The 27,209-nt window shown below is 44.7% G+C and overlaps 1 protein-coding gene across 1 annotated transcript; it reads right to left on the bottom strand.

Moving 5' to 3' along the window:
* LOC120860915 (la-related protein 6) lies at positions 1 to 22,825 on the bottom strand. Its single transcript, XM_040236640.1, has 3 exons — positions 22,540 to 22,825; positions 6,797 to 7,007; positions 1 to 1,566 (listed from the first exon to the last, which is right to left on the bottom strand). Exons 1-3 carry the CDS (start codon positions 22,737 to 22,739, stop codon positions 499 to 501), a joined length of 1,479 nt encoding a protein of 492 aa, XP_040092574.1. The 5' UTR covers positions 22,740 to 22,825; the 3' UTR covers positions 1 to 498.
* Positions 22,826 to 27,209: the final 4,384 nt, after the last annotated feature.

Genomic DNA, 27,209 nt, shown 5'->3' with positions numbered 1-27,209 from the left:
TCCCAGTTAGGTGTTTTATTATTTATTCACTTGACAGGAAACATACATTTGGTCATATTAAAACACCATGCTACTGGCTTAATTAGTTGCTGTTGTACAACAGAACTCCTTTGGGCATTCAGGAAGCCCTTGCATGGCCAACTGAGGACAGCTCAGTCACTGGAGAGAAGAATCCTGCCCTGAAGAAGAGACCCACTGGCAGGCCCTCTCTGGGCAGCCTCTGTCCCAGAGCCCTGCAGAGCCATTCACACAAGTTGGGCATTATCAAAATAATGGTCATGCTGGGAGGAATGGGTGTTCTGAACTAGAAGATGGTCTTAAAACCAGAGCATACCAGGCAATTTATATATATTACAAATATATAAATTAAGAGGTCTACAGGTATACAAAATCTTTCCAAGGGGACATTAATTTCATTCAATGTCATGCCAGGTATTTGTCAGAACCTTGAAAACAAAGGCGATGTTCAGTGGAGCTGGTATTAAAATTAGAAGGTATTTACACACAGGCCCTGCTCCTCTCGTGTCCACCATGGAACCCTCTGGTGTTGTCAGGGCCTCTGGGCAACCTCAGTACCCCCACAGGTAGCCCATCTGCAGTCTGCATCTTCCGAGAGAGCAGGGGACTCGCTCGGGGGCTCTTCTCCTGTGGCCCCATCTCGGCTTGACGGCGCCGCCGAACCCAGGGGCTGCCAGAGGGAGTGACGCTGCTGTCCGAGGAATAGTCCGCACACTTGCGGACGATCTCAGGACTAGCGCTTGTGTTCGGCCTCCCTTCTTCAGCCAGTGGGGATTTTCTGGAGACCCCTTTGCGCTGAGCCAAGGGGCTGCTCCAAGGACTTGAGCATGGGGAGGCATTGGGGCTCAGAAAGAGATTCTGGTGGCTGGAAGGGCTGAGCTTGTTGGCAACGGCATGTCGCCGGCCAGCCATAGGGGATGCTGGATTGCTCTCAGGGTCGGAGGAGCTGTTGGCGGAAGACTCGTCCCCCACGTACTGCAGCTCCTCGACTCTCCTGTTGAGGGACTTGTTCAGGTGGATGCTCGAGGTGGGTTCTTCGTCCTGGTTCTTCTCTTTGGATGGTTTCTTTTTGGGTGGCTTCATGCCAATCAGGACAGCTTTCATGCTTTCCCTGCCCTGAGACTCTGTGATCATGAACTCGTGGGCCTTGATGGCTGCTTCCACCTCCTCGAACTCCACAATGGCACACTCTTGGGTCCCCACTTGGCTGTACCGGTTGCTGATCCTGCGGATATCAGGGGGCAGCTCTCGCCCTGGTTTGAGGATTCGCACTGATGAGATGACTCCGAAGGTCCCGAAGAGCTTGAGCAAGTGTTCCATCACCTTCTCCTGAACCCTCCCATTCTTCTGGGGGGTGGCCAGGGCCCACAGCTTGGGGGACAGGTAGAGGTCATAGACCAGGAGCATCTTGCTGGGGAGGTTCTCGTTGGGGAAGAGTGGGACAGGGGTGGTCCTCCTCACCTTCCGGTGGTCCTCGTTCAACTCCAGCGTCACTGAGTACTTTAAGGCGTGAGCTGTGGTCCTCCAGTCCCGGGTAAGGTGTTTCACCTGAAGAACACAGAGCAAATCGGAAATGGTACCTATCGTCCTTGTCCTCCTGGCGCCCTCTATAATCTCCCTCCCTCCTTTCCTCACCCCGGTAACACCAGGATCTGGAATCATACCTGGTGTGTGCAGGCACTCAAAAACCTAGTGAGTGAATGAATACGCTTTCTATAATTATGAACAAGACAGTATGGTTTAGAGCAGTCATGTCCAACAGATCTTTCTGAGGTGATGGAAATATTCTATTCTGTGTAAGTGGAGAGGTTAAATCCAAAACAACTCTATTGGAAACGAAATTCCAAGATCCATCTCTGGCTGGCAGTAAGACCTGAAGACTTATTCAGTCTCTCAGTACCTCAAGTTTCTCATTTGTAAAATGGAGATATTAATATTGCCTACCTCATAGAACTAAGAATTAAACGAATAGAGAAATATATACATATCTACACCCAGATACACATTTATATAAAGCTTAGGGCAGTGTCCAGCTCACAGAGTATTCGATAAATATTATGTGGTATCCATATTTCAAATATTACATGCTACCATTTTGATAGCATCTGGAGATTTTAACATTTGAATCCTTCTCTGAAGTGGTATTTCTGCAGTTAATACACAGAAGGTGTCAAAAGATCTTTTAATATCTCCTGAAAATGATGTGGGCTGTTTCGACGAGGAATTAAATCCTACTTGGGTGTCAAGGAGAATGATGAAACAGTCCCTCACTCCTCTTCTTTTAGTGGAAATTGTGTGTATCAATGCTACAGCCCAGGGAAGCTATATTTATACTGTAAAATAGTAATTTTCAAGAGGCCCACTTCCGGTAAAGGGAATGCCATGGAGAATGAGTCATCCCAAAGAACCGGCGGAGGTGGGTGGGGTGGGTAACCTGAGCCAGTGCAGACAGTGGGCAGAGGTACCCTGACTCAAACAGAAACTTCCCGGAATGAAGAAGGGAGGGCTCCCAAACAGGGCAGGTGTGGGAACTGGTGCTGCCAAGCTCCTGTGGAGAGGGCACTGTCCACTGTCCTGTGGCCTCTGGGTGAAATGGCCCAGACTGGGGCTTGGGGTTCGGGAATCATGAGTCACCTACGAACAGACTCAGGGCTGACTGCAGTGGCACGAGGCAAAGGCAGAGAGAAGCAGATCCAGGCAAAGGGTTGGGCTTCAGGTGGACAGAGTCAACGAGGGACCCAGAAAACGTGAAGAAAACGGCCAAGGGACAGTTCTGGGGCATGGGACACCCACACAGTGGCTCTGTGAGGGTGAAACACAGGCGAGCCTTGTCTGTTGCTGGTCAGGGAGGGAGCACTCAGGAGAGGAGGGGAAGACCAGGCAAGGAGTGTTGGGGGAGGCGAGGGCAACCTGGCCTTAGAGGGCTGCAGAAGCTACTGGAAGACCATGCCCAATCCAGAGAGAAGCAGCACCCAGCACCTGCTGCTCAAAGCCAGGAGTCAGGGCCACTAGGAAACCTCCGTTAGGACCGAGCATCCCAAGCCTGGGTCTGTGAGCCTGGAGAAGGAGTGTCCAGGTACAATCTGGGAAGAGGAACTAGGCAGCTGCCATCTTTGTACAATTACTAGAGCTTGGTAAGACTTTTTGAAATTCTGTAATTGCCCTGTTAGTTACCTTTGTAATGCATCTGCATGTTGAATTGCTTCAGTCATGTCTGACTCTTTGCGACCCTATGGACCATGGCCTACCAGGCTCCTCTGTCCATGCGATTCTCCAGACAAAAACACTGGAGTGGGTTGCCATGCCCTCCTCCAGGGGGTCTTTCCGACCCAGGGATCGAATCTGCATCTCTTATGTCTCCTGCATTGGCAGGTGGGCTCTTTACCACTAGTGCCACCTGGGAAGCCTCTGCTGCTAAGTCACTTCAGTCGCATCCGACTCTGTGGGACCCCATAGATGGCAGCCCACCAGCCTCCCCCATCCCTGGGATTCTCCAGGCAAGAACACTGGAGTGGGTTGCCATTTCCTTCTCCAATGCATGAAAGGGAAAAGTGAAAGTGAAGTCGCTCAGTCGTGTCTGACCCTTAGTGACCCCATGGACTGCAGCCTACGAGGCTCCTCTGTCCATGGGATTTTCCAGGCAAGAGTACTGGAGTGGGGTGCCATTGCCTTCTCTGTGGGAAGCCCCTACCTTTGTCATATATGCTTCCTATTATGATTAGCAGGAAATCTTTTAGAATGAAAAAGGTCCTTGATGTTATTTTGGAGGTGTTGGGCAGTCTGTGTCTATTCTGCAGCCAGTTTTCAACAGAGGAGAACTCTCCTAGACAGATTCAGTTAAGTAGAAGCTTAAAAGTGAAACAAAATACAAGTCAAGTGCGTCGCTAAGTTGTGTCCGACTCTTGCGACCCCATGGACTATAGCCTGCCAGGGTCCTCTGTCTCTGGGATTCTCCTGGCAAGAATACTGGAGTGGGGAGCCAGGTCCTTCTCCAGGGTATCTACCCAACCCAGGAATTGAACACAGGTCTTCTGCATTGCAGGCAGATTCTTTACCGACTGAGCTACATGGGAAGCATGAGACAAAATTAGGCTCACTTTAAGAGTACCTGTGGAGGAAAAAAAGGAAGGTACAGGATGATTCCACTGGTTGCTCCATTTTGGGGTCCCCCAAACACCTTCCATGTGAGGGCTTGCTCACCGTTTTCTGGACATGTATGATACTGTGATTTATACTAAGGAATATATTTATCTGGTCTTCATCCCTGATACTAGCACTGAGTTCCTGAGATCTTTGTAACTTTCTCAGTGATAAGAGCAGAAGCAGCAGCTTCCCAGAGGCTTCAGTGGTAAAGAATCCACCTGCAATGCAGGAGACCTGGGTTCCATCCCTGGGTCAGGAAGATCCCCTGCAGAAGGAAATGGCAACCCACTCCAGTGTTCTTGCCTGGGAAATCCCATGGATAGAGGAGCCTGGCTACAGTCCACTGGGTCCCAAAAGGGATGGAAGTGACTCAGTGACCAACCAACGACAGGAGCACAGGAGCATCTTTTGTTCTAATACGGTGACTCTGGGTGGGCTCTTGGATGGGGCGGGGCTGATCACCAGAAAGACCAGTCATGATCTGAAGCTTGGAACCTTCAGCCCAGCCTGCCACTCTCCAGAGAGGGGAGAGGGGCAGGAACTGCAGTTATAATGGATCATGACGACTTGATGAATGCCCAGTAAAAAGTCCAAACGCGCAAGGTTTGGAGAGATTCTAGGCTGATGAACACATCCAACCTACCAGGAGGGTGTCATAGCCCCATTCCATGGGGGCAGAAACTCCTACACTCAGGACCCGCCCAGACCCTGCCCTATGTGTCTCTGCATCTGAAGGTTCATCTGTATCCTTTACCTTATTCTTTAATAAACTGGTAAATGTAATTAAGCTTTTTTCCTAAGTTCTGTGAGCTGTTGTAGCAAATAATCAAAGCCAAAGGGTCATCAGAAACTCTGATTTGTAGCTGGGTTGGAAAGAAGTTGTGGATTCTGGGGATGTACTACTTGTGATTGGCACCTGAAGAGGGGTGCAGAATCCTTAACCTGTGGGACCTGATGCCATCTCCAGGTAGATGGTGCCAGAACTGAGTCAGACCACAGGAGATCCAGCTGGTGTCGCAGAATTGCTTAGTGTGGGGAAATCTCCTTCACATCTGGGGGCAGAAGTAGGCTTTCCTTCATAGCCTGAAATGCCCCTTCCCTTCTCCTATACCTTGAAAACTCCTACTTATCCTCCAAGATCCTATTTCAATGTCACCAATTCTGGGAAGGCTTCTCAATCTTTCACACAGGGTTAGCTGTTCTGATCAATCAGCTCCAAACAGTACTTTGTTCTCTCTGTTGCAGGTTGATGGTCTATTGTGATTACATTGATGCCGATCTCTTGATGTAATCTCTTGATGGTCATACTGTGATCCTTCACTGGTCTCTCTCTCTGACTGGACTTTGCCAGGGCATGGAGAATGCCATATTCATTCTGTATATCCTATGCCTAACACAGCACTCAGCATATAGAATAAATACATTTGGTGAATGAATAAAGGAAAGAGACCAAGAGAAGAGGGCAGATTATTCTAACAGGCAAGGCAGAGAACTCTGGGAGGAAAGCCCCCTCCAGGGCTCTCTAACCAAGTACACTGGCAACACAGGCTGGGACCCACTCGTTACACATCCCGTTATGCAACAGGCCACACGGGCTTTTCCATTCTAGTAAATACACTTCCCCCAAGGGAGACACCGAGTTCTTACTCCAACTGGCCTGTCAACTCATCAACAAGTAGGAAAGGCACAACCCGGTTGTTGGATCTATACAGCAGAGAAATAGATGAGGATGTTGGCATTACACAGCAAAGGTGGCTGGAGTCTTGGAGAAGGCCCATCTCCCAGAGCTCCCTGAACCTCTTATTTACTCAACTCCACAAATGAAAAGCTTAGATTTTATATATTTCTAGGCCTGCTAGCTGAAGCGCCAATACTTTGGCCACCTGATGTGAAAAGGCAAGTCACTGGAAAAGACCCTGATGCTGGGAAAGATTGAAGGCAAAAGGTGAAGGGGGCGGCAGAGGATGAGATGGTTAGATAGCATCACCAACTCAATGGATAGGAACTTGTGCAACCTCCAGGAGACAGTGAAGGACAGGGAAGCCTGGCATGCTGCAGTCCACAGGGTTGCAAAGAGTCAGACAAACTTAGCGACTGAACAACAACAAGGCCTGGTAGGGGTCTCCCAAGGCCTCTGAGTCCCCCTGTCCTGGCAAAGCATCCTCCCAGCCACCCACTTGCCCAGCAAGAGTCCTTGAACTTTGCTAAGAACAAGGAATGTCATGTCATAACTGCTACCAGCTGAGATTTATCTCAATACCCAGGACCCTTTCAATAGTGTAGGAGGACATTCTTTTCATTTATTTATTTGGTTGTGTAGGATCTTAGTTGCAGAGCATAGGCTTAGTTGCCCAGTGGCATGTGGGATCTGAGTTCCCCAACCAGGAATTGAACCTGTGTCCCCTGTAATGGAAGGCAGATTCTTAACCACTGGACCACCAGGGTAGTTTCTGGGAGGACATTCTTAATAATGATCCTAAATCCCTTCTCTTGATCATTTTTTCCCTCTTTTTCAGGGCTCAGAGGAAATAAAAAGTTGTTAGTTATCAGGTTTCAAGGGGGTAAAAAATATTTAGAACCACAACCCACAGCACCCCTGAAATCCTCAGAGCAGCTTCTGAGAATGAAGCCTCACCTTTTTGAAGGAGGTGAGCAGCTTGACACTCACATATCCCAGCTTGTTCCTCCTCACGTGCTTGAGCAGGAAGGCGTCTTTCTCCAGGTTTTCATCAGAAAAGTAGAATTCGATCTGGTCCACCAGCTTCTTGATTAACTCCTCGTCCGGGGGCTGCCACTCCTGCTCCAGGTCGTCACGCTCATTCTCGCCCCCACTCGTCGTGGCACCACTGAGACCAGAAGGGGACATGAAGTGTTAGGGGTTGAACTCTAATCTCCCCAAGTTTCCTATGTGGAAGTCTCAACCCCCGATATGTCAGAGTGTGATGATATTTGGGAAAAACGTCTTGCAAATGTAATGAAAGGATGAGATCATACTAGAGCCGGAGGGTGGGCCCTATTCCACTCACAGAGTAGGGAGAATACCATGTGGGGATGAATGAACACAGAGGTCGAGGAGTGTCTGAGATCGCCAGCAAACCACCACAAGTTAGGGGACAGGCCTGCACAGACCCTTCCCAGCACCTCAAGAGGTAGCAAGCCCCCGCTGACATCTTGATCTTGGACTGCCAGCCTCCAGAACTCTGAAGCAATACACTTCTGCTGTTCTAAGCCATGCAGTTTGTGGTTTTTTGTTAGAGCGGCTGCAGGAAACTATAATGGCTCATATCTGAACTGGACTCCTCAGAGGTGAGAATCACATGGCCACAAGGGGATAGTTTGCCCCTAACTAGCTAAGAAATCAAGTTTTTGTTTAACCGTCTATTAACATTTATGTTGCTCTGCCGTTGACAGCATGCTTTTCATACACCCTCCTTATTCTTCCCTCCCCACTCTACCCCACAAATTCCTATTTCTACAAGACTATTTAGCAGAGTGACTAAGAGCCCTAGGCTTTTAGAGTTAGGCTGCCTGAGTTTGAATCCTGACACCAACATTTATTAGCTGAGTCAACTTAGGCAAGGAACTCCACTGGCACAACCTCAGTACTTATTAGCTGTAAATCGGGATTCACGATTATCACTTTCTTGATAGGGCTGTATGAAGATTAATTAATTTGTGGAACTACCTATGAATATCCTGACAGCTCAGTAAGTGATACATTCATTTATTCATTCGTAAGTGCCAGATAAAGGATTAAAACTCAAATTTTCTGTCTCCAAAGTCAGCTCAGATGATACCTTCATATTTTGTTGGGACACTGCATGGAATCCGGGAACAATCTCACTCACTGGGGCCCCTCTAAATGAATCCCCTTCCCCTGCAGCTCCACCTGGACACACTTCCTCTCCCTCTCTCCCAGAATATTAGGGAAGGACGACTAGGCAAAGAAGTACTGGGGCAAAGCTTTTTTAAGAGGGCCACTATTTCATGAAGAGACTACAAAATCTTTGTAATATTTTAAGGAATTTCTGGTTATCCATATCATAGTTGACACCATTATTAGAAGTTATCAAAAGTGAGTTCTCTTTTGTATATTTAATTACCAAATTATATATTATATAAACACTGTATTTATTATTCAATACAAAGGATTGGTTAAAAATCACTTCCAGAGAAAAGAAAAAGAACTGCTCTCCTTTGTGGCAGCTTGATGTCTAGTAACATTAACCATCAGACCCAGGACTTCTGTCAACATGTTCTGAGCAGAGAGAGCATCTCTTGATGGAGGCACATATCTAATCCCCCTAAATCATCCTAGTCTTTCTAAAGCACTCAAGGCACTTCCAGTGTGCTGGGAAAACTTGCCAGGCTCCCCAAAGGGCTCAGTGGGTGCATGTGTGCTCAGCTGCCCAGTCGTGTCCGACTCTTTGTGACCCCGTGGACTGTAGCCTGCAAGGTTCCTCTGTCCATGGGATTTTCCAGGCAAGAATACTGGAGTGGGTTGCCATTTCCTTCTCCAAAAGGGCTTAGAGAGTTCAAATAAATAATCAACCAATTAAAAATGGGGCTCATAAAGTAAAAGAATCTATGAAGGTGACAGTTGATAGTCAAAAAAGACTCATACACATAAGTCCTTCAACTTCAGTAAAATTTTCACTGGCTCACAACCTTAAAAAGAAAAGGAATTGTGTAAGAGTCAAAATAAGAACAAAAATCAAATATTCTGGCAGGAGAGGAAAAACCTAAATAAATCTATCTTAATTTTTCAAATTCAGAAATTATATTCAGCTTAAATAACAGACATTGGTTGATTTTAAAAATGAAGTGTTTTACTTATTTGCCTGTAGATAGTTTGGAAGTGTTTTTTTAAAATACCTTACTGATGTCACAAGACAAATGTGTACATTTGTAAAGGGGGAAAAAAAACAGAGAGACTAGCTTTAAGAGTATGTTTTTTAGAAAGGCTTTTTAAAAATGCGATGATAAACCAGGAGCATACACTAAGGCAGCCCATTAGAGACAACAGGTCAAGTGCAACTTAAACAGATAAGCTGAATATTTCAGAAGTCCTAAAGGGCACCTGGGGCAGACACCAGTCTGACTCACCTGACATTTAACAGCAAACTCTTTCTCACTTACCCTCCTGTACTATGGAGGCTATAAAAACTAAATGCTCACTTTCCCGTCTCTCTTACACATGGCAGCCATTTGTCACGTTATGGCCAATAACATACCAGTGAACATCTCTTGGCCTTGTTCCTTCCCCTTTTATCTGTTTTGAGTGTGGATGTAATGGTTGGAGCAATAGCAGCAATTTTACCACCATAAGGAAAAGGCCAAGAGAATCAGCTTGGTCTGGTTTATTTTCCTTATTGGTTTTCTGACATTACCAAGTTACTGAACCAACTGATATAACTAACTACTTGCAGAACTATTATTATAAGAGAAAGATAAAATTCTGTTTAATTCACTTGTTAGTTGGGTTTTCTCCTATTTACAGCCAAATACTAGGATAGCAAACGACACTGAGAAAAGAGGTCTTCAAAACATGCCACAGGAAAAGTATCAGTGGGACAAAGAAATGAAAAAGGTAATGCAAGATGGAAAGATAAAATTTCATTTTAGAGAAAGTTTATGCCCTAGACAATAGTTAAATTAGAGGTTGAATATACCAGGTAAAATAATTACAAATGCATAGGAAATTCTAGGCCCAGCTGGCAAGAGTGACAATAAGCAGCAGGGAACGTGGTGATGTGTGCGATAACGACCAGCAAGGAGTTCTGGGTGGACTCAGGGGTACGAGCAAAATGACCAAAGTTATGACAAATGGCTAATATCAGAGGTGACCAGACCACCGAAAGGACCCACAGACCAAGAAGTCCTACTCCCAAACCAGAGCAGCTGATGCTATCACTAATCAAATAAAACACAGCAAACAAAACAGAATGGAAGGAAGGTGATGCACCTTCTCCCTTTCCTCAGTGCCTACGCCAGATCTTCCCATTCTTCCCGGGGTCACTATTCCCATGGGACGACTTTATTCTCTGCAGATGATTCTACCTCCAACTTGATTGAGAAAACAAAATTGATCCAGTCAGACTGCCCAGGCTTTCTTCAAGCTTATCTGCATGTCTGGAAATCCACCAGAAAATTCATTTGCTCTATCTGGGTGCCTTTTCTCCATCTTAGTCTCCCGCCCCCAGCTACAGGATGGGACACAGTTGGTCACCTTCTTCTTGACAGTCTTCCTCTGGACTTATATGAGTTGTTTTTTTTCTAGTTTTTCTCCCCATTTGACTGCCCTTTCAGGTTTATCTTTCTCCTCCCATTTCTAAATGCAGGTATTCCCCAAGGATCTTTCCTTGGTTCTTTATCCGCTGGCAATCCCCACACTTCAGCTGCTGGTTGGGTCATCTGATTCGTCTGCCTCTCCTCCCACCCCTCCATCCTGCTCTCACTCAAGTCCACTCCTCAATACCCAACTGCCGGCCAGATGTTTCCATGTGGATAGGCTGATATTACTTCAATATCAATATACCCAGAATCAAACTGTCACCTTCTGCAGAACTCAGCCTCAGGTAGGACTGAGCCTAGGCCTGTTCACCAGGAGACATTCTACATGGGCAGCTCATCTTATTTTCACACAGTCTCTCAGTAAATAATCCATAATGTGTTGGGAGGTGACTCCTAGGTTATCTGCACCTGGTGAGCAAGTAACCAGAAATTCCAGAGCAGGTGGGCAGTACTGGGAGGCAATTAAAAAAATCCCTGTATGAGTGCAGAGGTGAGCTGCTTGTACTCAGAGGACCCCTCCCTCTGCATGGGTGCTGTCAGGAGCAACTGTGCTTCTCCCAAGGGGAATCAAGGAAGAGCAGGAAAGCCTAGTTTAAATATGGGAGCCTGCTGCACTATTTCCTGGTTCTTGTGACAGCCTTTGAACACAAAAGACCATGTATCCTTCACAAACATTAAAGAAGTTTATAGTCTTTATATATGAACATTGGCGACTTTTTAATCGTTGTGCAACGATCTTGTAATAACCACATATCTTTCCTCCCAAACTGTCCCACCACTTTCCCTATATTCTCTTCTCTGTGCTTAGACTCAAAACCTAAAATGCGTTTTTCAGCCTTCTCTTTAGCCCCCAAATTGAGTCATTATCAAGTGTTGATTTTATTCTGCAGTGTCTCCCATCTGTTCTCTCCTTTTCATTCCAACTGTTCTCATTACTTTTCCCTTGGACCCTATTAATAGCTTATAAAAAATAATTCTTAAAATTAAAGTAAATACATATATATAGAAAAAATTAAAATAGTAGCGAACCTGGAGAGAAAGCAACAATCTCCCACTCCACCCCTTCCTAGATGCAACCCGTGTTCAACCAGTTAATTTCTGTAAGAGCTCCTTATAGTTCTCTAAGTTCACAGCTCTACATACCACTCGGCAATTTCCAAAGTTCTCTGTTCACGTCCTATTATACAAAATAAGGATTTCGGGGGGGTCAAATGTTATGCTATTTTTGTTTTTTTCTATTAGCCTTCCCTGTGTTTTTAAATAATATACTTAAAATTCTGTTTCTTATTCCACCAACATTAAAAAATATTTCTCAATTCCTCATAACATACAATGTGCATAATATTATCTCTCCTTTTCCTTCATCTCTTCTTACATTTCCAACTTCCCAAATTTTATCAGATGTGCCTTTATTTCCTAGCGTCATGGTTCTTAATATTTACTGTCTCTTCCAGAACTACTATTTCATGCTTTGTCTATAGTTAGTAAACACTTAAAAGTCAATCAGTTGTAGGTTATTATTAATATTATGACTACATAAACACTGGTCACCACAGGGAGAAGGCATTTGCTAAGAATACACTTCTTTTCTTAAAATACTGTTAGTTGGCTGGCTACTTGGGTTGATCCTCCACATCTATTATTTTTGCTCATATTTTGTCTTTGAATGTAAATCAAAGACATGCTAAGCGATTTCCTTGACATTATTTTCTAATCTTTTCCAATGAATTTTAAAATTTCAGTAATTATTTCGTCTTTAAAAATTTTTTTATTTCCTCAGGCTGTTCCTTTTGAGAGCATCCTGTTTTTACAAGTATGTCTTATTTCTCTTTTTTAAATTGGAGTCTAATTGCTTTACAATGTTGTGCCGGTTTCTGCTGTAGAACAAGGTGAACCAGCCATATGTAAACATATATCCCCTCCCTCTGGGGTTTCCCTCCCACCCTCTTCCCAACTCACCCTTGCAGGTCATCTCAGAGCACCGAGCTGAGCTGTCTGTGCTATACAGCAGCTTCCCACTCACTATCTATTTTATACACGGCCCTGTTGCTGTTTCAGGGATACAATATCTTGAATTCTCTCAGGGCACTAACTGGAGTATATGTAATTTTTAACAGTTTCCTTTGTTTCAACAGTGTTGTCTCTATATCCTCTGGGGTCAGTTTTCCCATTTAATTTTCATGTCATTGATTTCCTTCACACGACAGGTATACAAGTCATCTTTTTCTTTTAAAAAGTTTTTCTAAATTAACTTATTTTAGACTAGTTTTAGATTAGAATTTAGAAAACTTGTGAAAATAGCACAGAATTCCCATATACCCAACACCAGAATTCTCCTATTATTATCTTGCGTTAGTATGGTACCGTTAATGAACTAGTATTGACACATTATTATTAAAGTCCATACTTTATTCAAATTTCCTTAGTTTTTACCTGATATCCTTTTTCTGTTTCAAGATTTCATCCCATGCTACATTTAATCACTGTGACTCTTTTCTCTTGGCTATGACACTTTCTCAGACTTTCCTTGCTTTTGATGTCCTTGACAATGTTGAGGAGTACTGGTCAGGTATATTGTAGAATGTCCCTGAATTCAGATTTGTCTGATATTTTTCTCATGCTTAGACTGGGGACATGAGTTTTTGGGAAGAGGGCCACAGATATAAATTTCCATTCTTATCACGTCATATGGCACATACTATCAACATGACTGATTATTGTGGATGCTGACCCTGATCACCTGGTTGACGTATTTGTCAGGGGACTCCACTGTAAAATGACTCCATATATAAGGAGTATGGAACTATGGTTCCGTAGCCACTCATTTTGAAGAATGAAGGTCTAAGATGTGCAGGCTTCTCTCGCTGTATACTCCTGTCGCTTTTCTTCCGTCGGTGGCTCTACATATGTGGGTGGGGCGTGCCAAATGGCAGACTTTGCTTCAGAGTGAGCAGGAAGGGAATCACTCAGTAGGAGCCCTATAACAGGTGCCAGCTCTATCTTAGCAGCCCTAGATCACCACGTAGTTCATTCAATTCCTTTAGAAAATTATCCGGTTTCTTTTTCCCTGGGAAGTAAAGGGCAGGTTGCTTGCTATCTCTCACTGACAAGCAGAGAGACTGGGCAACGGTTCTAAAGGAAGAATTGCAATTACCTCGCAGATATCAGCATCGCTTTTCACTGTTGTATCCTCTGCACAGTTGCCTACAACAGCCTTTCTAGGCTCCCGCCACCTCCTGTTGTAGTTTGGGCTACAGTCTCTTCTATTTTGTGTTTTATTATACATTTTCAAGAACAGCTATAAAATCCCACTGCTCTGCATTAATACTAAGAATTTTTCTATTTCTTATTAAATAAAAGCACAAATCTTAGCTCTTTATTCAGATGCACTTAGAATCTGGCTATAGCCAGTTTTCAAATTTACTTCTGTCTACTTTCATGCAGATCCTTTGAAGCAAATAAAAGGCTTATAGTTCCCTGTAAGCAGCACAAGCTTTCTGGACTCTATGCCTTTGTGCGTGCACCTCCTATCTCCTTGCATACCCCTCTCTCTCAGGTCTGGCCACACATCAAGATCCATCTCAAATGCAATTCTCCCAGGAAGAAAACAGTTTCAACTTCCCCAAGTACTTGTGTCTACTTGTATCAGAGCTACTTGTGTGCATATATTAGTGTCCTGAGCTCTAAGTTCTGGGATGGCAGGATTCATATTGAGTTTTCTCATTCTACCCAGAGTCGAACATAGTAGAAGTTTAAAAAGCATCACCAAGGGAAGATGAATTGTTTTTGTATGGGCAAATCACTTATCGGGATTCTTTTAGAGATAAAGTATAGTTCCTAGTTTATATGTCATTAGTGGGTTTCACTGTGAAAAAGTTTTATGCTTACGTTATTGTTTTGCTTTAAATAAAGCATTATAAATTGGGAGCGGTGATGAGTTCTTATATTATGACTGTAAACCTGCTAGAAATGGAAACGAAGTATAGAAATAAAGGATACATTTTAAACAGATAACTGGGCTGCACAGACCAGTGGTGAAATATTTATTATATTTGTAAATTATTTGGAGGAACAACCCCGGGGGCTCAGATGGTAAAGAACCTGCCTGCAATGTGGGAGACCAGGGTTTGATCCTTGGGTTGGTCCACTGGAGATGGAAAGGCTCCATGCTATATATGGCTGGTCCATGGGTTCCTACATATTTATTACAGAGATCAGGACCTTTCTTCCTTTCTAATCCTGTCTTCTGCTGTGCTGTTCTGGCGTATTTCCTAAGGCCTAGGAAAAGTATAGAAAGTGAATGTCTCTCCATGTCTAAATAATGGTTTGTGGTGCGGAGCAGAGATAATGTATACAAGGTACACAGTTACAACCTTGGCACAAAATTGGCATTAATAAAAGCTTCTATTAACATCACCCAGAACAAGGGAAAAGATAGCCTTGTGCAATGGCCCTGAAACATCACAGAGAGAAAGAAACCTAGATGTTTTTGTTTGTTAAATGAAGGGCAGGCATGCTCAGTGGTTTTATTATTCATACTACTATTTAGTATTATATTTTAAATCCTTTTTACATACTGTTCAGTTCAGTTCAGTTCAGTCGTGTCCGACTCTTTGCGACCCCATGAATCACAGCATGCCAGGCCTCCCTGTCCATCACCAACTCCCAGAGTTCACTCAGACTCACGCCCTTCGAGTCAGTGATGCCATCCAGCCATCTCATCCTCTGTTGTCCCCTTCTCCTCCTGCCCTCAATCCCTCCCAGCATCAGAGTCTTTTCTAATGAGTCAACTCTTCGCATGAGGTGGCCAAAGTACTGGTGTTTCAGCTTTAGCATCATTCCTTCCAAAGTAATCCCAGGGTTGATCTCCTTCAGAATGGACTGGTTGGATCTCCTTGCAGTCCAAGGGACTCTCAAGAGTCTTCTCCAACACCACAGTTCAAAAGCATCAGTTCTTCGGCACTCAGCCTTCTTCACAGTCCAACTCTCACATCCATACATGACCATAGGAAAAACCATAGCCTTGACCAGATGGACCTTAGTCGGCAAAGTAATGTCTCTGCTTTGAATATACTATCTAGGTTGGTCATAACTTTTCTTCCAAGGAGTAAGCGTCTTTTAATTTCATGGCTGCAATCACCATCTGCAGTGATTTTGGAGCCCCCCCAAAAAAAGTCTGACACTGTTTCCACTGTTTCCCCATCTATTTCCCATAAAGTGATAGGACTGGATGCCATGATCTTCGTTTTCTGAATGTTGAGCTTTAAACCAACTTTTTCACTCTCCTCTTTCACTTTCATCAGGAGGCTTTTTAGTTCCTCTTCACTTTCTGCCATAAGGGTGGTGTCATCTGCATATCTGAGGTTATTGATATTTCTCCCAGCAATCTTGATTCCAGCTTGTGTTTCTTCCAGTCCAGCGTTTCTCATGATGTACTCTGCATATAAGTTAAATAAGCAGGGTGACAATATACAGCCTTGACGTACTCCTTTTCCTATTTGGAACCAGTCTGTTGTTCCATGTCCAGTTCTAACTTCTGCTCCTGACCTGCATACAGGTTTATCAAGAGGCAGGTCTGGTATTCCCATCTCTCTCAGAATTTTCCACAGTTTATTGTGATCCACACAGTCAAAGGCTTTGGCATAGTCAATAAAGCAGAAATAGATGTTTTTCTGGAACTCTCTTGCTTTTTCCATGATTTAGCAGATGTTGGCAATTTAATCTCTGGTTCCTCTGCCTTTTCTAAAACCAGCTTGAACATCAGGAAGTTCATGGTTCACGTATTACTAAAGCCTGACTTGGAGAATTTTGAGCATTACTTTACTAGCATGTGAGATGAGTGCAATTGTGTGGGAGTTTGAGCATTCTTTGGCATTGCCTTTCTTTGGGATTGGAATGAAAACCGACCTTTTCCAGTCCTGTGGCCACTGCTGAGTTTTCCAAATTTCCTGGCATATTGAGTGCAGCACTTTCACAGCATCATCTTTCAGGATTTGAAACAGCCCAACTGGAATTCCATCACCTCCACTAGCTTTGTTCATAGTGATGCTTTCCAAGGCCCACTTGACTTCACATTCCAAGATGTCTGGCTCTAGATGAGTGATCACACCATCATGATTATCTGGGTCATGAAGATCTTTTTTGTACACTTCTTCTGTGTATTCTTGCCACCTCTTCCTAATATCTTCTGCTTCTGTTAGGTCCATACCATTTCTGTCCTTTATTGAGCCCATCTTTGCATGAAATGTTCCCTTGGTATCTCTAATTTTCTTGAAGAGATCTCTAGTCTTTCCCATTCTGTTGTTTTCCTCTATTTCTTTGCATTGATCGCTGAAGAAGTCTTTCTTATTTCTTCTTGCAAGACAATGCAAATAAGTAAATGTTATGTTATCAACAATATTTTCAGTATAAAAAAAAACAAAAGAAATAAAGCAAAAACCCTGAAATGTTAAATCTGAATTGGAATTATCAATATAATCTTATTTGTTAAAAATATATTTCCTAGCTCTATTGAAAGGACTTGAAAGTAATGATGCCCCAGTAGAGATTAGCACTTTTAATTCCAGGCCTTGGTTTCTAAATACCTCCCACCTAGTATTTGAAAAAACAGCGATTCCTGTGGAAATGGATACATATCATGACAAAAGTATAAATTAAGCCTAGAATATCTAGTATCAGAAAGCAAAGAAGACACAGAGATGGCCATCAGGCACATTAAAAAACGCTCAGCATCACTACAGGGACATACAAATCAAAACCACAATAAGATATTACCTAACAGCTGTCATAATGGCTATTATCAAAAAGACAACAAATATCAAGTGTTGGCAAGGATATGCAGAAAAAGGAACCCTCATGCACCACTGACGGGAAGGTAAGTTGGTGCAGCCACTATGGAAAACAAGATGGAGAGTCCTCAAAAAATAAAAATAGAACTACCCTATGATCTAGCAATTCTACTCCTAAGTATTTATTTGAAGAAAATGAAAATATTAATTATAAAAGATATATCCACCTCTATGTTCACCGCAGCATAATTTAAAATAGCCAAGATATGGAAGCAACCTAAGTATCCATAAACAGATGAACAGATGAAGAAGATGAGGAATACACACACACACACACACACACACACACACACAGAGGAATATTGTTCAATCACTAAAAAAAAAAAAAAAGAATAAAATCTTCTCGTTTGCAACATGAATGGAACTAGAGGGTATTATGCTAAATGAAATAAGTCAGACACAGAATGACACACACTGTATGATCTCACTTATATGTAGAAGCTAAAAAACAAGTGAACTGACAGAACAGAACAAAACAGATTCAGAGAACAAACTGATGGCTGTAGGGGAGGGGGCAGAGAAAGAGAGAAACGGGTGAGGAGATGAAGAGGTACAAACTTTCAGCTGCAAAATAAATGAGTCACGGGTATGAAATGTCCAGCATGGGGAATATAGTTAATAATTATGTAATCTTTTTGTTTGGTGAGAGATGATCACTAGACTTAAGTGGTGATCATTTTGAAATGTTCAGAAGCGTTGAATCACTATAATCACTGTGTAACAGGAAATAATATAGTGTTGGAGGTTAATTATACTTCAAAAACACTAACAAAGTCAGAAAAAGAAATTAGACTTGTGGTTACCAGGGGCAGAGGACGTGTGAGAGAAGGGGGAATTGGATGAAGGTGGTCAAAAGATAACAAACTTCCAGTTATAAGATAAATAAGTACAAGAGATCTAATATACAACATGATAAATATAATTAACACTGCTGTATGTTACACATGAAACATGTTAAGAAAGTAAAGCCTAAGAGTTCTCATCACAAGCAAAAAATTATTTTCTATTTCTTTAATTTTGTATCTATATGCGATGATGGATATTCACTAAACTTACTGTGGTAATCATTTCATGATGTAAGCAAGTCAAACCATTGTTTTGTACACCTTATACTTATACCATGCTGTAGTCGATTATATCTCAATGAAACTGGAAGAAAATAAAAATAAACTTAAATAAACTTTAAATAAAATAAATGAGGGGGAAAAATAAACCGAGGGGGAAAAGAAAAGGAAGTGCTTGTTTCTGCTTGCCTCTTTTGTTTGTTTGTTTTTTAATTGCAGGATAACTGCTTTAAAATGTTGTGCTGGTTTCTGCCATGCAACAGCATGAATCAGCCATAAGTATATGTCCCCTCCCTCTTGAACCTCCCTCCCACCTCCCCATCTGCTTGCCTCTTTAAGAGGAACACTTGTTCAATCCCGGATGATCAGGGAGAGCTCTATTTTACATAAGAATGTCAGCTAATAAATGTACCAAGAATAATAAGATGAGAAAATCATCAATGTATAATTTCCAATGAACTGACTCAAGTAAGTAAGCATCGATCATCAGTGGATGCTAACACCATTTGGTGAAAAGTCAAAGAAAATTCACAAGAAGCCCAGATGTTGTTAATCACAATGGAGGGATCACCTTAATCAAGAAGTCGTTTAGCATCACAAATGCTGGATGCTGCCTGTGGTCACAGGACAAGTTCATGGTAGTGCCCACAAGTTGTTCTTGCAAAAATGTTTAACTGAATCTAACCAATCCTTTAGCACTAACTTGAGCTCATGGGAAACACATGGTACAAAGGAGCAAGTTAAGCTAGAGGATGAGAACATAACCAGATCAGTTCAAACAGTGAAACAGCCATCAAGGCACCTGGGCTCTTATTTCTAAAATAGGAAACCATTTTAAAAAGTGGAGATGCTCTAGATTAAAAGATTCTAAAGAGAGATAATAGGCGACTGTTTTGATCTGGCTTGTGTTCTGGTTTGAAGAGGAAAAGAGCAGCTGTAAAATGTAATGTGGGACAATTAGGGAAAACATGAATATGGAACTTGGCTATCAGATTATTTTAGGGATTATATTAGGTACTTATGAAGCTGAAGCTCCAATACTTTGGGCACCTGATGCAAAGAGCCAAAAGATCCTGGTGCTGGGAAAGATTAAGGGCAGGAGGAGAAGTGGGCGACAGAGGATGAGATGGTTGGATGGCATCACCGACTCAATGGACATGAGTTTGAGCAAGCACCGGGAAATAGTGAAGGACAGGAAGGACAGGGAAGCCTGGTATGCTGCAGTCCACGGGGTCTCAAAGAGTCAGACATGACTGAGGGACTGAATAACAACAAAAATAGTTAATTTTCTTAGTTGCAATAGCAGTATCATGATTTTATAGGAAAATGTCATTATTAAAAGCTACAAAATGAAGTACTTAGGGGATAAATCTTGTGTACAACATACTTCCAAATAGTTTAGGGAAAAATCACACACATTATATATCCATCAAGCAAATATGGCAAAATACTAACAACTGTTTAATTTAGATGGTAGATATACAAATGCTCACATTACTTCTCTTTCACATTTATGCCTGATTTTTTTATGTTAAAAAGGTGAGAATAAGAGAAAAGACACTTTTTTAGTAAGCAAGGTGATGGGTAAGACTAGTGAACATTTGGGGGTTATAAGGATTTTTCCCTAATTCCATTCCAGGTACTGGGCTAGGTATTGGGGATATGAAGAAGATTAAGACAAAGTTGCTACCTTCAAAGACCTCACTGTCTAGAAGAGGAGAAACACACAACTATCTCAATTTCCTGGAGTGACTGTGATGAGAGAGACCCTCATTTATTCAACAGATATTTACCAAGCACCCACTAGGTGCCAGGTGCTGTGCTGGGGAGCTAAGGATACAGTGATAACAAGGTCGATGTGGTTCCTGAATTCATGAAGCTCATATTCTTAAGAGGGGGACAAAATTAGCACTGTGGTGTGTACAGAGTGCTAACAACACGAAGAAGAGAACACAAACTCAGCTTTGGGGTAAGGACTGAGGATGATGGGGATGATGCAAAGTTTTACGGTGACTAGAAATTAATCAGAGGGATCAGAGGTGGGAGTGCAAAGATACATGAACACCAAACAGCACCCCGTGTTCAGGGCTTTGGAGGGGCTCAGCACTGGGGAGCAGGAATTGTTAAAACAGGCAGGGAAGGAAGCAAAGGGTTGAGGGATGTTGTGGGTGGATGCCTACCTCAACCAGCGGGTTTAGGAACCTGGGCTTTTTCCTGCAGGCTCTGGGAGCCCAGAAGTATTCATAAAAGGCAGTGGCGGCTGCTGTGCCAGGCTAGCCCAAACAGGGGACAGCATGGTTCCTATTCTTGGCTACACTCTCCTTGTGCTCTGGGTGTTTGCCCACTGGACTCTGTCAGTTCCACCACCCTGAAGAGCCCCAGGGATCATCTGGGGTCAACTCTATGCCAGCGGCCAGCAGGAGGGTTCAGGCTGAATACTCCACGACACTCCAGCCCCTGGAGCTGGGAGAGAGGATGGCTCTGGAAGGAGACTGTTAGGGGTGAGGATAAGAAGCCACTGCCCCCTGAAGGAAGGGCCCGTGTTCTCCTAGGGCTCCCTAGGGAAATAAGGAGGGCTTTGATCCCTGCTAACGGTACAGTCTCAACGTGTAGTCCCCAGGATATGTAACAGCTCTTTGCCACAGTCATAGGCAAATAAAGGCAGCAGAATAAGTCACTCTGGGCTATTTGACACAAACTCTGAAATTATTTTGACTAGGTAGCTGCCTTTTTAAGACTGTGAGATGTCAGTGACTCATTATTTTTATACTCTCAATACTTAGCATGGGGACTTCCGTGGTGGTTCAGTGGTTAGGACTCCACACTTTCACGGCAGGGGGCCCAGGTTCAACCCCAGCTCAGGGAACTAAGATCCCGCATGCTGCAATCAAAAAATAGAAAAAAAAAAAAAAAAAAAAAAAAAACTCAGCACAGAGCTGAGCGAATGATTAAATCAGACTTTACAGTAAAGTACTGATATTATGTACTTATCTCTTGTGTCATCTGCTATGGCCCAGCTTTCCTGCACTAAACTGCTGGGCTGGACTTTCCTCCTAGAATACCTCTGAACAGCCCTGAAACTCTGAGTCCTTAAACCCAGATCTCTTCCACTAAGAAAACATCAGGTTGTGAAAGGGAATAATTCTGGCCCCTGTATTCTCAAACCCTTGATTACTCTCCCAATGAAGTAAAAACGTGCCTGCCAGGGAATAATGCTGCAAAGCTCTGACAGCTCAAAGTGTGTGCGCTGAGTCCCTGAAGAAAGAGGGCTCTTAAGAAGTGCCTCGTGGAATTTCCCAGAATTTACAAGTTCTAGCACTGCCCTACCCTCATTTCTATGGATGCTCCATACCGCATCTCCCTTCGAAAACCACAGTCCTGAAAGGCCTGGGTGTTAGTGGACACAAAACTAAGGTCTCTGGCTGATAATAGAGATGAGGGAGCCGCTCAGAGGTGAGGTTAGACAGGTGGTTTCTTGCGCTAGACTGACCACCCATTACCCAGGACCCCCACGCCAAGGCAGCAAGATGATGATGCAAGCTTAGAAATCTGCAGAAGGTGAATGAAAACGGGAATCCCCCAGCAGGGCAGGATGAAACAGCATGCCCTGAATTGATCCCAAATCGGGGCACGTGAGCTCTCTACACCATGAAATCTACTGGCCTCGGATCTCCCAGCAGCAAGTGTCAACTCTGCCTGGCCTGCCCACCCCCACCCCCAGCCCCACTCGGACTGAGAAGCACACAGGGCAACCGCGGCAGTGAAGGCTAGGTGGGACCACTCTCCTGGGGAGGTGGGGCGGCTCCGGAAGTGAAGGCTGGGCTGGGGTAGCTTTTTTGGAGGGTCTTTGGTTGAACTCAGCAGGCAAGCAGAGTCTCCTCTGGAGAGAAGATGGCGAGGCTGGCCCAGGAAGGACTTTCCCCGGGTCCCAGAGTATGCCCACGTCCAGGCCCCTCAGATCCCCGCCGCCAGCCCCGGGAGGAGGATTCCCGGACTGCGGACCCGGGCACCGACGACCGCCCAGAGCCGCTTCCGACTCCGCGGGACGGCCCGGGGCAGCGCCGGGGCGGCGGGGCCGACGACCCGCCGTGCCCGCGGACTTGTGGCCCCCAGCTCGGCTTCGGCCAGGACTCGGGGTCGGCGGCTACCACCCGGGCCCGGGCCGCGCCTACCTGTGCCCGCGGCTCGGCTCCTCCTCGCTGGCGCTGCCCCAGCCCGGACTGAGGTACCGAGCAGGGTCCCCGGCGCCCCGCGCCTCCGCCCCCTCCTCCTCGTCCTCCGGCTCCTCCACGTCCTCGGCCTCCTGGATGGCGACGCGGATCTGCACCGCGGTCTCGGGCCCTGGCAGAGTCTCCTCGCCGGGCTGGGCCATGGCTCGCGGGCCGGCCGGGACTGCGGCGCGGCCGGATCCCCGCGCCGCCGACAGGCCGAGCCAGCCGGGCGGCGGCTAACGCGACGAGGGGCGGGGGCGGCGCGAGCGCTCGGCCCCGGGAAGGACGGGGGTCGCGGCGCCCCGCCCCGCGCCGCAGCCGCCACCCCGTGCGCCCGCGCAGGCGGGCCCGCGCAGGGGAAGGCACTCTCCTCGGCTGTCCTCCCGCAGGGGGCTGTCCGGGGGCGATCCGCAGACCCCGATCCTCACAGGGCGCGCCCGCGGCTCGCGCGGCCCAAGCCCGCGAGGACGTGCCGGGGCTCCCTCCTCCCGCCCGCTCCTTTCCAGGCTGCCCGGAGGAGGGGAGGGGCGCGGCACATCTGACTTCACAGTTGGTGGATGAATCTGAGGGTGGCAGGCACAGAGAGGAGCTTAAGGGGCTGCTGTGCTTCCTGCGCGTCTCCCCGTCTGCCTCGCACGGACGACTGAAGTCTCCACCTGAGGTCTCTTTGGCATAACCACCCTAGAGTGTGCGTCCTGTGAAGTCAGGGACTTGGCTCTGGCGGTGCTCCGGTGCAGTGGTGCCCGGAGTGTGGTCCACAGACTAACACCTTGAGCTTTACCTGATTAGGAAGCTACCAGCATGATTCAGAATTTTGTGTTTTACCAAGCCCTCCAAGTGACGTTGAAATTCACTAAAGTTTGAAATCCACTCCCCTATATATGCCTCTTAGAATATGCCCTGCACATAGCTAGTAAGCATCCAAATATTTGTTGAATGAATAAATGAAGCTATTGAAATGCCAGTATGGTCGAAACCCTGCCACTTTTTTCACCTTTAGCTTACATTGAATTTTATCTCCACCCTTCAAATGTGACCCAGAATCTAGGGACGGGGCCATAGCTGTGCATAAAACCTCAATCTGCTTTCACAAAGCTCTTGATTGAGTGACTTACGCATAATCTGTTGTGTTAATTTGCCACAGTAGGACTTCAAAAGAATACCTTTTGACTCAGGAAATGGGGTCTTGGAAAGCAGCACCCTTGAAAAAGAACACCATGCAGGAGGCTCTTGGCATCTGAGCTGGGCCAGGAGAGACCTGTGGCTCAGTTGGTAAAGAATCCGCCAGAAATGTGGGAGACCTAGTTTGATCCCTGGCTTGGGAAGATCCCCTGGAGAAGGGAAAGGTTATCCACTTCAGGCTACCCAGGCCAATATTCTGGCCTGGAGAATTCCATGGACTGTGTAGTCCACCCGGTTGCAAAGAGAGACTTTGCAACTTTCACTTTCAGGAGAGACCCAGGGGTGCAATAGAACAGGTGCTCAAGATCTGACTGGAATCTGCATCCCTTTCTTTTTCAGATCTCTCTTTTAAATTTTGTGGGTTTTTTTACTTTTTATTCTGTATTGGGGTATAGCCGATTTGTTGTGAGTTTCAGGTGAGCAGCAAAGGGACTCAGCCATACATATACATGTATCCATTCTTCCCCAAACTCTCCTCCCATCCAGGCTGCCACATAATATTGAGGAGAGTTCCCTGTGCTATACAGTAGGTAGGTCCTTGTTGGTCATCCATTTTAAATATAGCAGTGTGTACAGGCAACCATAAATTCATTCTCTGAGAGTCTGTTTCTATTTTGGAGGTAAATTCATTTGTATCATTTCTTTGTAGATACCACATATAAGGGGCATCATACGATATTTCTCCTCTCTTTGATTTATTTCACTCAGTATGACAATGTCTGTTGTTATTCAGTTGCCCAGTCATGTCAGACTCTTTGCGACCCCATAGACTGCAGCACGCCAGGCCTCCTTGTCCCTCACCATCTCCCGAAGTTTGCCCAAGTTCATGTCCATTCCATCTGTGATGCCATCCACCCATCCTTTCCTCTGACGCCCTCTTCTTCTGCCCTCGATCTTTCCCAGCATCGGGGAATTTTCCAATGAGTCAACTGTTCACATTAGATGACCAAAATGCTTGGAGCTTCAGCTTCAACACCATCAGTCCTTCCAATGCGTATTCAGGGTTGATTTCTGAGGATTGACTGGTTTGATCTCCTTGCTGATGATGTCTAGGTCCATCCATGTTGCGGCAAATGACTTTATTTTGTTCTTTTTAATGGCTTTTTAGTGTTCTTTTAATTCCTTTGTGAGGCTTCCCTGGTGGCTGAGTGATAAAGAATCTGCCTGCCACTGCTGGAGACCTAGGTTCAATCCCTGGTCCAGAAGATCCCCTGGAAAAGGAAATGGCAACCCATTCCAGTATTCTTGCCTGGAGAATCCCATGGACAGAGTATATACCACATGTTCTTTGTCCAATCCTCTGTTGATGGACATGTAGGTTGCTTCCAGGTCTTGGCAGCTGTAAATAGTGCTGCAGTGATGGGGTGCATGTATCCTTTCAGATCTCTCTTTTGAAAAAAGAGGTCCTAGAATGAGTAAGTGAAAGAAGAGGGAGACCCTTGGTGTTCTGCTCCAGAACAGCTCACAGCCTGCAGTCTGAGCTACTGGAAGCGGCAAAAAGTTCGGAGGATCTTTTTCCAACTCAGCTGTGCATCCCTCCAGGGCTACAGTGGTTATAGGACCTCTGCACACCTGGTACACAACTGCAATGAAGAGCAAGAGGAAAGAGATTTGTAAGCTGCTCCAAACATCCTGATCTGATAACTTTAGTTCCTAAATTCACAAAACAATATGCATCTTCTCATTTGAACTGTTCTGTTTGGCAAAGACTTCAGGGATTATTGTCCTTACCCATGATAATGGCTCCATTGGTACCAGGTTTTAATTTATATAGAATTTATGCATACATTATATCAGGGTTTCCAATTGCCTGATCATAAGAGTCCCCTGGGGACTGCTCTGAAAATGTCAATTCCTAGTCCCCTATAATTTGAAAACTGGCAGCTGGTAAGTATATTTGATCCTCAGAAGTGTTTTATTTGGTTGGAGTTTTGAAAAAATAAATTGAATTTATATGCTCTTGAGTGTGTGTGTGTTAGTCAGTCATGCCTGATGACTGACTAAGCTCAGTCTCTGTTCATGGAATCCTCTAGGCAAAAATACTGAAGTGGGTAGTCATTCCCTTCTCCAGGGGATCTTCCCTACCCAGGGATCAAACCTGGATCTCCTACATTGCAGGCAGATTCTTTACTGTCTGAGCCACCAGGGAAGCCCTTAGATCCAAATTGTCTACCTATGCCCATTCTGGTATTTTTATTTCTGACTCTGCGTAAAGGAATTTTGGATTTAGAAGGGATGTAAGACACCATCCAGCCCTGAGTTCTTCCTGTTCTGTACTGGGTACTGCAAGAGTACAAACCTTTCTGCCAGGCTCCCACTGAGAGAATCAAATGCAAAACTTGCATGAAATTTTTAAGGCAACTTCACGTTTGATTTGATTAATCCTACCCACACACCTCATCATCTTGTGTCACTGATGAGGGAACCAGGCCTTTTAAAGGGCCCCTTCTGGTTTCCAGCTTCTTCCTTCACAGGGCTGTGGCCAGGGAGTGAGGCCAGTTCCACCCAGGCCTGTGTTTAGCATCATTGCTGGCTGTTTGCATCAGTACTGAGATGATTAGCAAAGTCTCCTTCAACAAAATCATGACCTCAGCTCACAGTTGGCACCATTCCCTTCTCCTGGAATCTTGAAAGCTCATTTTTATAGTAAACTCAAACTGGGACATAGCTTTTTCTCATAGTTTCTGAGGATAAAACAGAAGGAAAAACACTGAGAAGACATAGGGATGGCCTGAGGTTAAATTAAAGCAAAAACTTAACTCTGAAAGACCCTTCCAATAACTGTAGGTGCAGGAGGCATTTTATTTACTTATTTAATCATTTGTTTAAGCATGTAACAAATACCAGGCCCTGTGCTGGCCTCAATTTTGTAAAGTGACTAAGACATGATCCATGAATAGCAGAAGATGGAGGAAGCCTGGAAAAGAGAGCCTTCAATAACAAGAATGTGTCCACTGCAATAAACGTTGTCGCAGAAACCTGAACAAAGAGGCACAGCCTGTAAAAACATCACCAAGGATGTCTTGACACTTACTAGAAAAGCAGCAGAGTGTAATGGGAAAAGTACTTGCTCTGTTATCAAATAGACTTGGAGTCAGACACCAGCCTTGCCACATCTTAGCTACATAAACCTCCTGCTGCTGTTTTCACACCTGCAAAATGGTCTGAATGTTCCTTATCTCATCAAGTGAGAGATACAGATTAAATCAGGGTGTTTGTGGAAAATGCCTAGCACAGCACTTGGCTCAGATGAGGTGCTCAGTGTATGCTGATATACACTGTGATATGGCCTTCCGAGTTCTTTCATTCAAGGAAAGTCTTAGCCTGTGTGGGAAACACAAACGTTCCAGTTACTGCATATATATCTTCCTCCATTGTAAATCAAGAAACTGGTATTTTTTGTCTAAATGCAAAAATCTTTATAAATTGAGGTAGTCTTTTAGAGCCAA

The sequence above is a fragment of the Oryx dammah genome, unplaced genomic scaffold (assembly GCF_014754425.2).
Source record: "Oryx dammah isolate SB20612 unplaced genomic scaffold, SCBI_Odam_1.1 HiC_scaffold_11209, whole genome shotgun sequence".
Taxonomy (NCBI): domain Eukaryota; kingdom Metazoa; phylum Chordata; class Mammalia; order Artiodactyla; family Bovidae; genus Oryx; species Oryx dammah.
The sequence above is the reverse complement of the archived record's forward strand: the minus strand, read 5'-3'. Positions and strand labels throughout refer to the sequence as shown.